We start from the raw sequence: 16,464 nt of genomic DNA, 5'->3' as shown, positions 1-16,464 counted from the left end.
TAATAGCAATGATGGTAAGTGTGGTCCCCACTTGAGATCTTTTCTCTTCCTTATTGATAGAAAGAAGCCTCTGCTTCCAAGAAAGCCTATGCTCTGATACCAATGAAACTCGCGACGGGTGCCCAGGGGACTAGGGCCTTTGACACACTTGTTGATACCATCAATGCATATTAAAACATTTAAACATGGCCACAGTCTTAACACATATCCATCATCACTTTGCATAAAACATAAAGCTGGACAAAACATCCACAAATGCTGAAAATGGAGCTTGCACGTGTGACACCGCATAGAGGCCGGAATGGGCTGACCCCCCCCCCCCTTGGAGTATTTTATTACCCAAGGAGAATAATATCATGTACAAGCTTTGAGGGCTTTACTCTCCCCATGGGAGATGCCGGATTATCCATATACAAATGCCATAACACAGCCCAACACGAGGCAACCAAGCCGGAACATAGGCTGTAGAAATGCCGAGCCAACAATATAATCCATATACCTCCGTGTGGGTACTGATTCTTCCCCAAAAACCACGGGTCTTCATGCAATAGAGAGGGTATAGCAAGTACAACTCTCCATTCAGCCGGTACAGTAGGTACAATGGCTGGTACAGTCGGTACAGTGGCTAGAATAGCAGGTACAGTGGTTGGTACAGCTGGTACGGTGGTTGGTACAGTAGGTACAAGTAGTACAGAAGCTGGTACAGTCGGTACAATGGATGGTACAACAAGTACAGAAGCTGGTACAGCAGGTACAAGGGTTGGTACAACAGGTACAGTGGTTGGTACAGCCAGTACGGTGGCTGGTACAGCAGGTACAGCAAGTACAAATGCTGATGCAACAAGTACAATGGCTAGAAATCATAATAAATGATTAAATACTCTTGCCTTCAGTATTTCTTCGCGAGATGGAAGCCTCCAAAACAATTCCCAACAGTCGGTATTCTTCATGGGCAGCCTTCAAGTGAGAGAGAAAGAGAGTAGCCATCATTAGGGCAGCCTGTAACGGTGGTAGAGGCTAGTGTGCAGCAAGAGAGCCTCCATTAATGAAGAGAGAGGGCTCCAATTTATAGATTTGGGCCTCCCATGAGCTAAAATGGCAAGAGAAGGCTACGATGACAAGTGGAGAGCCACACAATAGCTTAAGTGACAAGTATGAGGCCACTTGTCTCACTTTGATCCACTTTCTAACAAATGTCAGGCCACTTGTCTCACTTTGGTCCACTTTCTTGCCACATGTCCCAATCTAAGAGATGGGTCCTTCCATAATCTTTACCTCTAAAAATATCCCAACTGGTAGACATTCTGTCATAGGCACTTTGCCAACTCTTGGTATCTGCTCAATTCCAGATGTAATGACGCGAACAGAATTTCCATCGGAGTCGGGCCAAAAATAGCAACTCTCCTAAATTTTAGGAATGTGGTCCTTTGTATTCTAGGATAATCTCCCATTCCCAAAGCTTGTACTTTCCAAATATTTAAACATCCTGGAGTCCACCAGACCCCTTTCAGACTGGGAAATGTCCAAGCTGGTGACACGCCAGGCCTTGCTACCCATTGGTGGACACAGATAGAGAGACCACAGGCCCTCATGATGGCACGCATGATACGCAGCAAACCGTCAGTACCTCATGACATCATTCGAGCAGAGTTTGCTGCGTCCCCTATGATGGTAGAGGCCATATTTCAGACTATATGCCTGCTAGACAGATTCAGAGAGATGCCACAGGACAGATTGTCATACAGAGCTTTTGAGGCATCTAGATAGCTGGCTGAGGCAGGAGACAGAGGATCATGGTATGCAGAGGTCACACATTGGTTCTCACAGCATGGCCTAGACATCGATCATCTACCACCATTCAAGTATGACAGGGATGCACCACATATCCGTCTCTCTCATAGTGAGAGGAACAGAGTATTGAGACAGGATTTATGGCAGCTCTATACACGAGAGACATGGATGTCGCCTACATAGCCTCTTCCACCGAAGATGCTATACTACAGAGATCACTTGATGAGTATCACTGATGATGGATTTATAGAGAGACCTAGATACATGGAGGGCTTTTTACCACACGCCTCCCGAGTGGCTATTGGTCAGCTTAGAGTTTCATCACACCGATTGGAGATTGAGACTGGCAGAGCAGCACGGATCCCCCGAGAGGATAGGGTTTCATCACACCGATTGGAGATTGAGACTGGTAGAGCAGCACGGATCCCCCGAGAGGATAGGGTATGCAGATTGTGCAGAGAGGAGGTGGAGAGTGAGGAGCATTATGTATGCAGATGCAGAGCATATACAGCCATCAGAGAGAGATATCCCATTTTATTCAGAAAGCCACATTCCCTACGCCAGATCTTTGAGGGAGCAGACCAGCGCATACTGGGGAGATTCATTCTAGACATACAGCGCCACAGAGAGACATCATTACAGGCTCAGACAGCTCCAGAGGGGGGACGACAGACACAGATTACTACATTTTTTCAGAGATCCATCCCACTCCCAACCCCCACACGGCAGGGAATTACTCTCCAGAGAGCAGAGACACTCAGAGCCCGCAGGAGACAGAGGACACCTGGCTTTCGGACCACGCCTATACCAGAGAGAGATGATAGAGATCAGAGCTCAGTTTTAGAGAGAGGGTGCGGAGCGACTGGCTCGCTTCAGAGCACACCCAGGCGTGTTCTTCAGGGAGCTGTGGACACCCCCTTCATTGATGTATACCATTTTATACCCCCAGTATGGTACAGGATGGAGCTAGCTAGGTTGCATATCATGATTGTATACTCCATGCATATAGCTTTGCATTCTCCTAGTAGTAGAGCTCCATCCCCTTCACCACTCATTGTACTTATTGCACACCCAGATTCAGCTTTTTTAGTTCAGTACTTTTTCATTTTGTTGGGATGACAGAGGATACCCCATGCAGGTACACCGATTTGTCTCATAGGCCGAGTTCGGTCTTTTGGAAGACGTTAATAAAATCTTTCTTTCTTTCTCTCTCTCTCTCCACCATGGTGTTTCACCCACCATAGCCATGGGCTGTCCAAAACCCTAACCTAGGCCCTATACCTTCAAATGGTATTAGAGCTAGGGTTTCTTGCACCACCCAGCTGATCTGCCTTCGACAACCAGCTCCTGCTGACCTGAATCGACTTCCTTGCCTTTGCCATCCTTGTGCAGCCCCGCCAGCAGCTTGGCAGCCACTAGCTGTCTCTTGAGTGCCCGAGCTGTTTGCTGGGGGCGGCCATCTGCACAGGTTCTTAACATCGCCTTGTCTGCTTGGCTTTCTCCTGCCGCCTTGCTTTGGCGACTTCCAATGCGCCACTGGTGCTACCGAGACTCTACGCAGATCTGCTGTCTCATTCTCCTCGCCTTCTGCCCTGCTCCAGCTGTACAACGCGTCAGGCTATGGTTCTTGCTGAGCCCAACTGCTGGTGCTGACGACGACGACTACTACTGCTGCTCTGCTTTGCAGAGTATAGCCCCTTTGTTGCTGCCTCATGTCAACCTTCACCAGGAACTCCACTCTCTCTCTCATGCTAGTTGTAGATATTATACACTTTTGTTTTACCTCAGTAGGAGTATTTTCCTTCATAGCTGTTATGGACTTTTTTAGTCCTTTTTGTCTTACTTTTGATGAGACACCATCAGCTGTGTACTATGTTTTGGTCTCATAGGCCACTTTGGCCTTTCACAGACGTTAATATATATATATTTCTTTCTTCTTTCTCTCTTCCACTCCATTACCTCCCCCCCCCCTCCTCTCACACCACCCTCTCTCTGCCACACATGGCAACCTCCCCACATAATGCCAGAGGGATGAAACGAGGGGGACTGTATACATTAATCCAGATTGTCCCGCAGGAAATCGATGCCAAAAGGGATCCAAAAAGTGCCATCACTCAAAACATGCACAAGCGGATACAGGCTATCAGAGACATTCTCAAACAATAGGACCAGGAAATTGAAGCTCTTGGGTTCAGAAATGCAAAAGCAATTGCAGCATGAAATAGTTACCTAGAAGTTGATATTGAAAGAGTAGATGGAAACACAGGTGCAGCAGACAGAGATAACTACAGTGAAACTGGAAATGCAAAGAGAGATGCAAAGCCAGCTGAGTGAGAACCTGAAATTATGCCAAGCAATGGTTAAAGCAGAATGTATAATGTTATGTATGCCTCAAATGAAATCATGTGTACAGGAATGCATGGGAGATGTGAAAGTGCAATGTATATAGGAATGTAAGGGAGAGATACAATCATGTGTAGCCCGATGCATGGGTGAGGAAAAAACTGAATGCATGGAGGACATCAAGAAAGCGGAAGGGGAACTATCAATGCAGGAAGCCTTGGTGCTTGAGATCGCCCAACTCAAAGAAGTGAATGGCAAGTTACAAGCTGATTTGGAAGAGGCTAAGAATGGTACTCAAAACCTCCATGTAGAGCACTAGAATATTGTCTAAAGAACTAAACAAATCCTTAAAGACTTCACTTTTGCGATAGTTTTAAGAACTAGTCAATTTTTACCTCTAAATGTGTTGAGGTTGCTAAAAAGGACCTCGACACAAATGGGTCAAGGTGGCCAGAAAACAAAAAGTTGTCATGCCCTCCAAAGATGCCATTATGACAACCACCTTGAAGAATAAAATCATAGAAAACATAAGGAACTTAGCGTACGGGTAGTGGGCCTTGAAAAGGGCCCCACCCTTAGAGATGATGCCACCATATTGTGCAACAAAATGGGAATTGCAGACACACCATTCATAGAGGCATTGCAGGTGGGGAAGGATGCAACAAAGAAACAACCCGTTATACTTAGATTCCCTGATAACACATTGCGGATGGAGTTTCTCAAAAAGGGAGTAACCCTTCGGGGCTCCAAAATCTACTTGGGAGATGACTTGACACAGATACAAGTAGAACACCGCAAAACCAAGGTAGGGTAGTACGGAAGGCAGGGAAATGGGCGGTTTATCATGATGGCAAAATTATCATCATAGATAAATGACCCGCATGACGGTGCGAGGACCATGGGACAAAGGATACACTCATAGTAGCCATGTGGAATTGCGATGGGACACTGTAGTTTGACCTACGAGGTTTTATGGAGACATACAGTGGGAGGCAGCTGGTTTTCTATACCGAGACTCATCAGAGTCCGAAAAAAGGTCTTGCAATGGTCACTAGATACACGTGGAAGTTAGCTTATTGAGGAGAAACCATGAATAATGGAGGGATTAGAGGACCGGGTGGAGTAGCGATACTGTTCAGAGACTATCTCAGCCCACCTCAAAGGATCTGGGACTCACAGCAACACAGAGAGCATTATTAGACATGGGTGCCGCATATAACTTGATTATCTTTAATGCCATGTCTAGATGGCCAAAATTTGAGGATTCACATGGAGGAGAAAGTAGTACATGGGACTACTTGATGGGCTCTCTAGCCTTCACCCCTTACATACAGGATTTCATCATACCCCTCCCCCAATTGGAGCTGATCATACATATCGTGCCTTCACCATCTCAAATCTCCCACATTTGGTGCCATATCCTATACAACCCTCCCGCTACACGAAGGTGCACTTCCATCATGATCTCGACAACATCTACAAGGATCACCTATGGGGTAGCCTCTCAGCCATTGACTTACATACCACCCCTGTTGCCAATGCCACCACCTAGCTCTGAGCTATCCTACATGAGTCAGCTCAAGCCACCTACCTGTGCCCCACCCATCAACAAAACCAAGCGTCTATTGGATCCATACCCCAAACAGCTAGTATGATCAAGAGTGCAAAGCCTACCATGTGTAGCTTCGCCATGACCCAGCAAGGGGCATTATCACAGCACGACAGGCACAATGGAGATCTAGGTGATTTACTAGGCGCAAGAAGCGAGTATTTTTGGCCAAGAGAGAGGAGTTCTACAGGTGTTTCTTGAATGCAGATAGCTTTGATTCATGGTGAATGTTAGAGCAGAGGAGACCCCCCACCCCCATTAGCGACCCAATCATATGGCACGGGTATGCCCAAGGGCATCTATGATGCCCCAGATCAACCCACGTTTAATACGTCACAGATCCCCCCAACTAGCTAGATCTTCGCTCTTCATGATGGACAGTGTCACAAGGGCCATACATAAGCTTAAGTGTGGGAAGGTGTCACCAACCTAGACATTTCCCAGTATGAAATGGGTTTGGTGGACTCCAGGACGTCTAAATATTTGGAAAGTACAAGCTTTGGGAATGGGGGATTATCTTGGAAAACAAAGGATCACACTTCTAAAATCTAGGAGGGTTACTACTTTTGGCCTGACCCTGATGGAAATTCTATCGTGTCTTTACATTTGGAATTGAGCAAATACCAAGAATTGCCAAAGTACCTACGACAAATGGGCTGCCAGTTGGGATATTTTTAGAGATAAAGTTTATTGGAGCTCTCTCTCTTCATTAAAAGAGGCTCTCTTGTTGCACACTAGCCTTTACCACCGTTACAGGGTGCCCTAATGATGGCTACTCTCTTTCTCTCTCTCTCTTGAAGGCTACCCTTGAAGAATATTGGCTGTTGGGGACTGTTTTGGAGGCTTCCATCATGAAGAAAAAATACTGAAGGCAAGGGTATTTAATCATTTTATTATGATTTATAGCCACTGTACTTGTTGTACCAGCCCTTGTACTTTACCTGTTGTACCAAACACTGTATTGGCTGTACCAGCCACCGTTCTTGCTATACCAGCCCTTGTACTTGCTGTACTAGCCATTGTACCGGTTTTACTAGCCAATGTAGATGTTGTACATGTCCTTGTACTTGATGTACCAGCAATTGTTCTTGCTGTACCAGTCCTTGTGCTCGCTGTACATGCTGTACCAGCCGTTGTACCAGTTGTACTAGCTCTTGTACTTGCCATACTAGCCATTGTACCTAATGTACTAGCCATTGTACTTGTTGTACTGGTTGAATGGAGAGTTGTACTTGCTGTACCAGCTCTATCGCATGAAGACCCGTGGTTTTTGGGGAAGAATCAGTACCCACACAGAGGTATATGCTTTATATTGTTGGCTCGGCATTTCTATAGCTATGTGCTGGTTGAATTTTATGGTTGCCTCGTGTTGGGCTGTGTTATGGCATTTGTTTATGGATAATCCGGCATCTCCCGTGGGAAGAGTACGGCCCTCAAAGCTTGTACATGATATTTTCTACTTGCGAAATAAAATACTCCATGGGGAGGGGTCAGCCCATTCTGACCTTTATGCAATGTGAGTTGTGCACATCTTTCTATTATAGTTATGTGGATTAAGTGGCATATGTGTTGAGAATGTGGCCATGTTTAAATCAACAAGTGTGTCAAAGGCCCTAGTTTCTTGAGCACCGGAAGTTACAGAAGGCCAGGGACCATGAGGATCTCCAAGAAAGCATCATACATGCATCTGATACCCTTGTCCCCTTTCTCGCTGAGCTTTTCAACACTGGCATATGTGAAGGCCTACCCCCCTCTTGGGCTACCAACACAATCTTTCTGATCCACAAAGCTCGGGATACCCTTAACACAAATAGCTACCGTACTATCATGTACCCTTAACACAAATAGCTACCGTACTATCATGATAGGGCACATCCTAGCCAAGCTTTTTGGTTCAGTCCTAGAAGTAGAAATCAGCAATCATGTAGAGAGACATGGCCAACGAGCCAGGGGACAGGAGGGGTTCAGGTGGTCTTTCTCCACCTTAGATCACATCTTCACTTTGAGGGCCATTATTGAGGAAGCCAAGCATAAGGGAAGACGGGTGTACTGTTGCTTTGTGGATTTCCGCAAAGCTTTTGAAAGTGTCTGTACTAACGCTATATGAAGAGTACGGGCACCTGGAGGTATGTCAAATGAGATCAAGAGTACTATTGGGGTGAAACAAGGATGCCCGATTTCACCCACTCTCTTTGGACTCTATGTTGATGAGATTGAGAACTTCTTTCACAGATTGGTAGGGGCTGGATCTACACTAGCTGATACACTAATAACCAACCTCGTCTATGCAGATGACATTGTCCTATCCCTGAAGTGGGCAGCTGGTAAATAGGAGTCTAGGGAAGTAGCAGCCTCTGACATGCACTAGAAGGTAGCTTTGTGGACCAGGATCAGGTCGGCTAGGTGTAGCAAGAGGTTTACTTGAGGTCGGCAGCATTTATACATTTTCGTGTCCACTGGAGCTGGCTTGGCTTCCAATGGCCTATAAAAGGAAAAGCATTGCTTCTTTGTAGGTATCTGACCCCATCCTTGGGGCGGGTTGAGAGCCAGTCTGTAGGGGTCTTTAGGTTACCTCTTTTGGAAGGCAAAGGCCACAAATTTGGTACAACTTTTTGTACTAAAAAATATACTGAAAATACAGCTCTCTTTCTCTTCTCTCTCTGTCTTTGTTGGTGACTTGCATCAAGGTTCCTATTCAGTTACTTGGGGATGAAAAAAAGACACAGAGCTTTTGTGCATGTGACAACAATAGTGGTAGGAAGGGATACCGTCTCTACAATCCATGCAATCAAAGGATCTTTGAAATTAGAGATGTTGTATTTGCTGAAAATTCAGCACAACCACTGGGTGAATTCACTAGACATTTCCAAAATGGCTCACATGATATGTTTGAGGGACAACTCCCATTGGGCATAGATGTCAGAGCAGACCAACCACTAGAAATGCCTAATGTACAGCATGCAGGTGCTGATAATCAGCCCATTGCAGACCATGCCATAGAAGACACAGTTCATGAAGAGCCTAGAACAATGCCTTGTTGGTTGGTCGGTAGCTTGCAGGAGAGTAAACTCTCAGCTCCTCTTCATAGCAGGACACGGGATGGTTCTAGAAATGCTAGAGAATTTGCAGATGTGGCGTGCATGAGTAGTCTTTATGACATAGATGAGCCAAACTCTTATGAGGAGGCTCAAGAGGATGAGCATTGGCAAGAAGCCATGCGACATGAAATCAATGCTATCCAGAGAAATAGCACATGGGATCTAGTGGGCTTGCCTCATGGCAAGAAGCCAATCGGTACATAGGGGGTTTATAAAGTTATGAGAAAGTATGATGATACCATTGTTAGGTACAAGGCTAGACTTGTTGCCAAAGGCTATGCCCAACAGAAAGGGATTATGATAAGACTTTTGCACCTACTCCACGGCTGTTCACTATTAGATGTGTTGTTGCTTTGGCTGCCCATCATGGATGGAAGATGCATCAGTTGGACATTAAGATAGCCTTTCTCAATGAGTACTTGGAGGAAGAAGTGTATGTGAGTCAACCCATTGGTTTTGTGGAGCATGGCCGATAAGGCAAAGTATGTAAGCTCCAGAAGGCTCTTTATGGTCTCAAACAAGCTCCCATAGCTTGGTATGAGAAGATAATACACTTATTTAGCCAGCCAAGAAACAGTCCAATTGAGAGCACACTCTTATGTTAAAGAGGATCATGGCATTGTACTTGTGCTCATACTTTATGTGGATGCTATTGATTGGGAGTAGTGCCCCCTTTTTCTTTTGTTCTTTGTTTTTCTGACCTTACTTGAGGGTTCTTGTAGCTTGTTCCTCTTTTGAGTGTTGTAGTCTGCCTTGAGCAGATGACTTTTTTGACTAATAGGAGCTTTTCTTGGGGAAAAAAGAATTATTGTTCTTATTCTTTCATTAACTTTTAAAACTAAATGTTATTGCAGCTGAAAGAGAATCATACAATGCTGCAGAGAGAGCTGAAAGAAAATCCTATTTGAGGGATAAGGTAGGGATTATGCCTTTCCCCCCCTCCTTTTTTTTTGGTGACATCAAAGTACAAAGAATTAAATTCATGTGTGGCCACTTATACAACCTTTTTTGTTATCAGAAACGGAGAGAAGAGTTGGAGCGAATAGAGAAGGATAAGCAGGCAGAAATCAGGAGCTACAAAGGGCTCATGGTATCAGAGAATATGACGTCTAACAAGGACCTGGCTTCTAAGGGGAAATCCCTTCAAGAATTGGAAGATGATTTCATGTGATAGTATAAGCAGGTATTTATGTTGTAACGCATGCATGGAATGAGACCATCATTATATGAGATGGCAGATTGGCCTAGTGGCCTGAGGAGTACATCTGGACTGGTATATCACAAAGAGGGCAGCTTTTCAAGTTTTAACTCGGAACTGCATGCTGTGTATGATTTTATCGTTTGCATCAAATATTTGGTGTAGGCTCATGGTAAAAAGTGTATCGGCAGTTGTGTGAGCTGATACTTTATTGTGCTTACTACTACTGGAATTATATGTGACTGCTACTCAATTGATGAAATTTGATATGGGATATGGTATTGATGGCTATCTGGTAATTCACATGCAATACTCAACCAGTACTAAGGCTGGTTACAGAACCTTGCTCGTCCCCTGACAGCAGTGATCCCGGTGTTGCAGCCCACCGTTAGGGATGGACGGGCAACCCTGCCTGTGCAACTTTTTTGCCTCCCTGCTGGTGGCAATGCTCTGTTACCAGCGTGGATTGTGTTTGGAACCCGTTGTGGCTGTTACTCAACTAGTATTAACATTTGAATTTCTAAGAATGTCATTTCTTGGAAGAAAAAGAGACTTAACAGACCAGAGAATTATGTAGGAGTTGATGATACCCAGCATGTAGTGAGCTGTTGTCACTCGTGCAAATATGTTTTTGTTGCTATTGACTCCTACAGGAAGGATTTGCATATTGCCATGAGTCTTTACAGCCCTAATGTTGTCTTTCCTTCGTAGGGTGGTAATGCAATTTATCCTTCTTCTTCTATGGAGTGTTTAAGGATGGACTAAGTGTTTGTGAGGGGACATGAGCTTTGCATTTGTTTTCTAAAGGTGAGAATGCTTGAGGAGCTGGATTGCTGCATGTGGGTGGAGATCGTCCAGCAAGTGGTTGATGTCGGTGGCCAAACAATTCTGAACCCAGAACTCCCTAAGAGGGAATCGTGAGCTAATGGATTACATGAACAATTTTAAAAAATATTAAGGCTCAACACGGTAGTATCAAAAACTTGTAAATTTATGTGTGGTTCCTTATCAAATCTGACTGCTTCCTCAGCACCACCGCCCGGTTTTGTCCATTCGACGCCTAGCAAAGCAGCTAACAGTGCTTTTCTGCCTACTGTGAGCCATCTACAGGTTACCGACTGAGGACTTGATTTGATATATGTATATATATATATATTTTCTTTGTGAGGCCTCTCTTTGAGGTTTGCTTTTGCTCCAGCTTGGGCATTGAGTCTACTAGTGATATCATTCCCTGAGCACTTGGTGTATAACTAGGGAATTCTTTGGACCTGGACTTTGGATTTGGATTTGGATTTGGACTTAAACTTGGACTTGGATTCACATATTGAACCTAGTACTAGCCTGGTGAGAGATTCTTGTGGGTCATCCCCTTGGTGTGCTTACAGATCTCGTGCTTCGACATCGATCTTGACTTGGATATTCTACATTGGCTTATATGTTTGCTTTGTATTCATTGTTGTAATGATCTTGGCTTGATAAGCCTATGGATTGTTCATGAATAAATTCTTGAAAGAGAGCGGGGCCTATTTCTTGCTCAATGTGGTGTACTGTGCAAAGTTTCCTAACCCCTTCTCTTTCTCTCTCTCTCTCTCTCTCTCTCTATATATATATATATATATATCTATATCTATATCTATATATATCTATATCTATATATATATATATCTATATATATATATATATATACATCTTTTGGATATGTGGTTGAGTCTCTCATGGCATGCCCTGCTGGGGTTACAGTGGTACCAGAAGAGGGTTTCTCTTGAAGAAACTTTCTTGTGGTGACAGAGCCACGTCGAGAGTTGAGAGACACCTGAAGGGAACAACTATGAGGCCGATCCAGGACTTCAGGATGAGAACCAAGGCTGTCGATCCATTTCTCATGAGACTGCAACCATGACATAAGCAGAGTACCAAGATTTTCAACAGTTGAGACGATTTCTCAAAGACGAAGAATTCCTTGCTTGGAGAGCCAAGAAGGAATATGACCATAGAAGGGCTCAAATGTTTGAAGATTTCATCAAGGATTAAGCCATCGAAGTCGAAGGAGTTGAAGCTGCTAAATTCTCTCTTCGGGCCAAAGGAGTCATTATTGCAGAAGGATCTAGAGCTACCCGTTATGCTTGTCGTGGAGGAGACATGGAGGCTATCCCTAGGCTCGTTCTCTCAGATGTAGCATCTTCGAGTCAAGTATAGGAAAGAAAGGCAAAGGAGCCTACATCAATTGGCATGATGGACTTCAAGCTGGGAGAGAAGAGCATCAAGTTTGATGCTTTTCATGTAAAGCAAGATACACAAAAAAGCATTATCTTTTGTTAAGCAGTTTGATGCCACTTTTGGAGGAGAGGACTACTTCGAAAAGTCAAAGCTTCACGTGGTTCGTATGCATTTGAAGGCTGTCGCCTTGAACTGGTGGTGGCTAAAGGTGGTACAACAACGGGCCAAGCAAAGACATGGACCGACTTCAAGATGATGTTCAACAAGAAGTTTCTACTTGCAAATTTTAAAGCAAACGTGGAAAAAGAGAGGGATGAGGTAAAACATAAAGTTGGTGAGAATGTGGCATCTTACCTTAACAACTTTTTCGTTGTTTCTTTGAAGTTTACTTCATATTCTCATATCCTACATATTATGGAAATGTGTTAAGTTTGTGAATGGGCTACAACCTAAGCTTATGCAAGCAGTGTATATAATTGGACCGAAAACTTTGGAAGAAGTCCAAGACAAAGCTTTACAAGCCGAGGCCTTGTACATGCCTTGGATGGATGGCAAAACAAAGAACGACGATCGGGATCCACCTCAAAGGAAGAAGTTTAAAGATTGATCCCATTAGGAGCCGAGTCCCAAGGGAAGAAGGATGGGAGTGGGGACAAACCCCCCTCTTTCGAAGAAGATTGTCCCTCAAGAAACGTGACGAATACGCCAAAGAAGGGAAGTGTTTCCAATGTGGAAAGAAGATACATATGGTTGCGAATCGACAAGCCAGTGTGTAAGAAGTTAGAGAAATCGGAAGATCATCAGCTTGACATCTTGAGAGGAAGCTCATCAAGAGGATTGTAGTGGATGCTATTCCATTGTAATTTTTTGAAAAAAAAAGAGGAAAGTCGTGGGAGTTTTTGTGGAACAAAGCTGATTTTATGCTAGTAAAGGATCATTGTTGATTATTCCAGATGTATTTGAAGTACATATATAGATGTCTTGCGATCAAGACAGATTCAAGAGGGTGGGATTGTACCTCTAGCTCTCTTTATTGTGTGTGTGTGTGTGTGTGTGTGTGTTGGAATAGAATTGATCATTATCTTCTTTTTATAATGGTTATTTGGACTTGCTCTACTTTGGGTGGCAATGATGCAAGATAACCCAAGGAGCAAGATTTGTATCTGGGTGGCAACGATGCTAGATGACCCATTGGATGACAATGATGCCAGATAGCTTGGACTTCATTCATAGTCGGGTGGTCATTGACTAGATACCCCAGCTAACTATTGATGATGGTCATTGCGAGTAGATAGCCCATATGATTGTATTGGAATTCACAGTCGGGCGATCATTGCAACCAGATAGCCCAGATGACTATTGGATTTCATAGTCGCGCGGTCACTGTGTGACCAAAAGGTCCACATGACTATTGATGAACTCTCGGGCGGTCCTAGTGACCAGATGCCCTTGAGGATAGTCTAAGCGGTTTCCCTCAAGAGCCAGCTAGCTCAACACGATTTTTTGATGAAACCAGACATGAAAATCCATGAAGAGGAGGATCTTTACTTGTGTGTTGCATATACTGATGTATGTTTGCATTTCTTTGAGTTTGTGCACTGTTTTTGATGAGTAGACAATGCTTGGATTTATGGCATGCGATAGTCCACTAGGCTCCAAACTACTTGGCCAGTACCTCGAATACCCAGTAGACGTTGTCGGGAGGCTGGGAAAAGAAGAAATGCCTCTATAGCTACCTACCCAGCAGCCTTGGAAGACACAACAAACATAAGGAGCACCACCAGCACAATGCTGGAAACAGAAAACTCTCAAAACACCACACAGAGACCAGAGAAAAAACAGCTTCAATGGCTCACATATCTCATTATCAAGGCCTTTTATCTGTTAGCAAGGCTAAGCCACTCACATATCATCAACACAAACCCTATTGTCCATTTACAAGGGGTCACATAAATTTTATCAATTGACAAGCTTCAACCCACTCTTCCTCGCACTCTCCTTTTATCACACACTCACAGCAAACAACTCACACACATTGCCCAAAGCTTTCTCTTGGTTTCACACGAGAGGCCTCGAAACAAGGCAACTACCACACCTCTTCCTCTGCAGCTGTGCTATCCGCCAGTCACCACAAGGCTCTCCTCTGTCCACTCTGTACAGCCACCCAGATGAGAGTTCTCCACGCTCACCACCACTTCAAGAGCCGCCAGCAGCAGCTCTCTCTTGCTATCGGCTCCAACCTTCTCTCCTTTGCTCCAGTCACTGCTACACACACTTCAAAGGTGGCTTTTACCCTCGACCTATCTCTGTCAGCAGCTGCGCCAGCTGTCTCGTAGGCAACTCTCACTTGCCATCCTTCGCACCCAGATGCCGTCACAAGTCACCAAAGCGGCTTCTCTCCTGAATGACCAGGGCGCCCCCGGCTGCGCTTAGCCACTCTGTGCAAGGCGGCCAGTCACACCACAAGGCTCTACGCGGCTCCTTTACCTGCCAGGCCCTCATACACCTTCACCTCACTGTTAGCTCTCTCTCTCTCTCTGTCTCCTCTCACCAGTGGCCACCTTCTCTGCTTTTTCCACACCGTCCTCTTCAGTATCCCCCTGGCCAGGCTCTTGTCTGCTGCAGCACCTACGCAAGGTGATCTTTTTCCTCTGCACACGGCTCCCCAGCAAGGCAGTCCTCGACCTTCTCTGCTTTTGCAGATCACCCCGACTCTCTCTTTTTTGCGGCCACTCTTCTCTCGCTGCAGAATCCCAGAATCACCCCCACAGCCTCTCCCCCCGCACAATCACTCGCCAGGCGTCTATTGACTACAAGGCGGCCACCCTTCTTTGTTCGCCAACCTTCGAGAAGTTGTGTTGGCGGCGTAATAAAACTCCACGTGGCCACTTCATTGCTGGCCACGTTGGTTGGTATTTTTATTCATTTTTTTAAAGCTTCAATGATGGCCACCAATGCCCTCTACATCACCTTGCTTTCCGGGTGAACATGCCACGCCCATAACCTTCCAAAATCACAAGAGCTGCCTACGGCCATAATCATCAGCATCATCATTACCAAGACACGGCCATTCTAAACCTGAGAAACCCTCCAAACTCAAGCATAAGAGCAATTCATATTTTGCTGGCGTCCCTTGTAGATTTCAATATTTACAGTCTGAATTGGGCTCTCTCCACATAACTAGCATATGTACATCTATTTCCACCATGAGCTCATCAAAGCCCCAATCATCGACATCCTCATGCTCATCCACCTCTTATTTACACACATCCAAGACACCTTGACGAATAAAAAGCTCATACAATAAAAACTTCAAGTCTCCAGCAACTGCTCCAAAGAAAAATGCATGCACTAAATCACTCCAAAGCCATTCAGTCTGGACACTTGCCAGGGCATTCAGGGCAAAGTTTTATTGCACACCATGCATCCCATATGTACACGGACTCAAAACACCTTTACAGAAAAATGCCTGACAACGCGAATGATGTATACTTGTTTGTTGACTAGTTTCCGTATAGTTTTTGCAGGAGGTAAGTATGCATTTATTTTATCTACCCTAACACATGTGACAGGCCATGAAGACGTACCATCAAGAACAAAGTCATCGGTCAAAGATAAGGCATAGAGATGTTGCCAGATGAGCAGATGACATCACAGATATGGGGAAAGACCAGATGCTTAAGCTTACCAAGACAGGGCTAGTATTGGAAACACATGGATGTACTTGGAACATATGGATATGCTTGGAATACTTGCAGTCCGTAGTTGAGGACAACTACGATATAAGAGGGAAGGAATGTAATTATTTGGCCTTCATAGCTCTATTTTACATCATGGAACCCTTGTTTGGACACTGGATAGATTGATGAAAGCATAGAAATAGGGACCGTGAAATTGGCACAAAAAAGCATCAATTTGATCAAAAGCATGAAAAAGCAAAAAGTCAAATTGGATTGACCGCGAGCTAGGGGGACCACTTGTTAGAGGAGACTGAATCGGACCAAAAAGCTAAAAGTCGCTTCTTCAAAAAGTAACTACAAGGCCAAAAAGCAAGGCCCTAAAGCCAAAAAAGCAAAGCATAAAAAAGCTGGTCATATTTGAGTAATATTTTATCATAAAGTGAAAAAGGACAAATGATGATAGCTGCTTTTTGATAAAAATCAGGATCCCCCCAAGTAGAAAATAAGTATGAACCTCTTCCTGCTTGG

The 16,464-nt window shown here is 44.6% G+C and overlaps 1 protein-coding gene across 2 annotated transcripts in view; it reads left to right on the top strand.

The window, feature by feature from the left end:
• The window catches only part of LOC147608161 (uncharacterized), a 67,298-nt gene extending 56,970 nt beyond the window's left edge, over positions 1 to 10,328 (top strand). For both annotated transcript variants that reach the window (XM_086789595.1, XM_086789594.1), the window contains exons 5-6: positions 9,696 to 9,757; positions 9,860 to 10,328. In XM_086789595.1, coding sequence (XP_086645721.1) covers positions 9,696 to 9,757; positions 9,860 to 10,012 — 215 coding nt within the window. In that variant the 3' untranslated portion in view covers positions 10,013 to 10,328. The remainder of the gene's footprint in view (positions 1 to 9,695; positions 9,758 to 9,859) is intronic.
• The last annotated feature ends 6,136 nt before the right edge of the window (positions 10,329 to 16,464 follow it).

Source organism: Cibotium barometz, chromosome 54 (genome assembly GCF_041138505.1).
Source record: "Cibotium barometz isolate CiBa-2024 chromosome 54, ASM4113850v1, whole genome shotgun sequence".
Classification (NCBI taxonomy): Eukaryota; Viridiplantae; Streptophyta; class Polypodiopsida; order Cyatheales; family Cibotiaceae; genus Cibotium; species Cibotium barometz.
The sequence above is the reverse complement of the archived record's forward strand: the minus strand, read 5'-3'. Positions and strand labels throughout refer to the sequence as shown.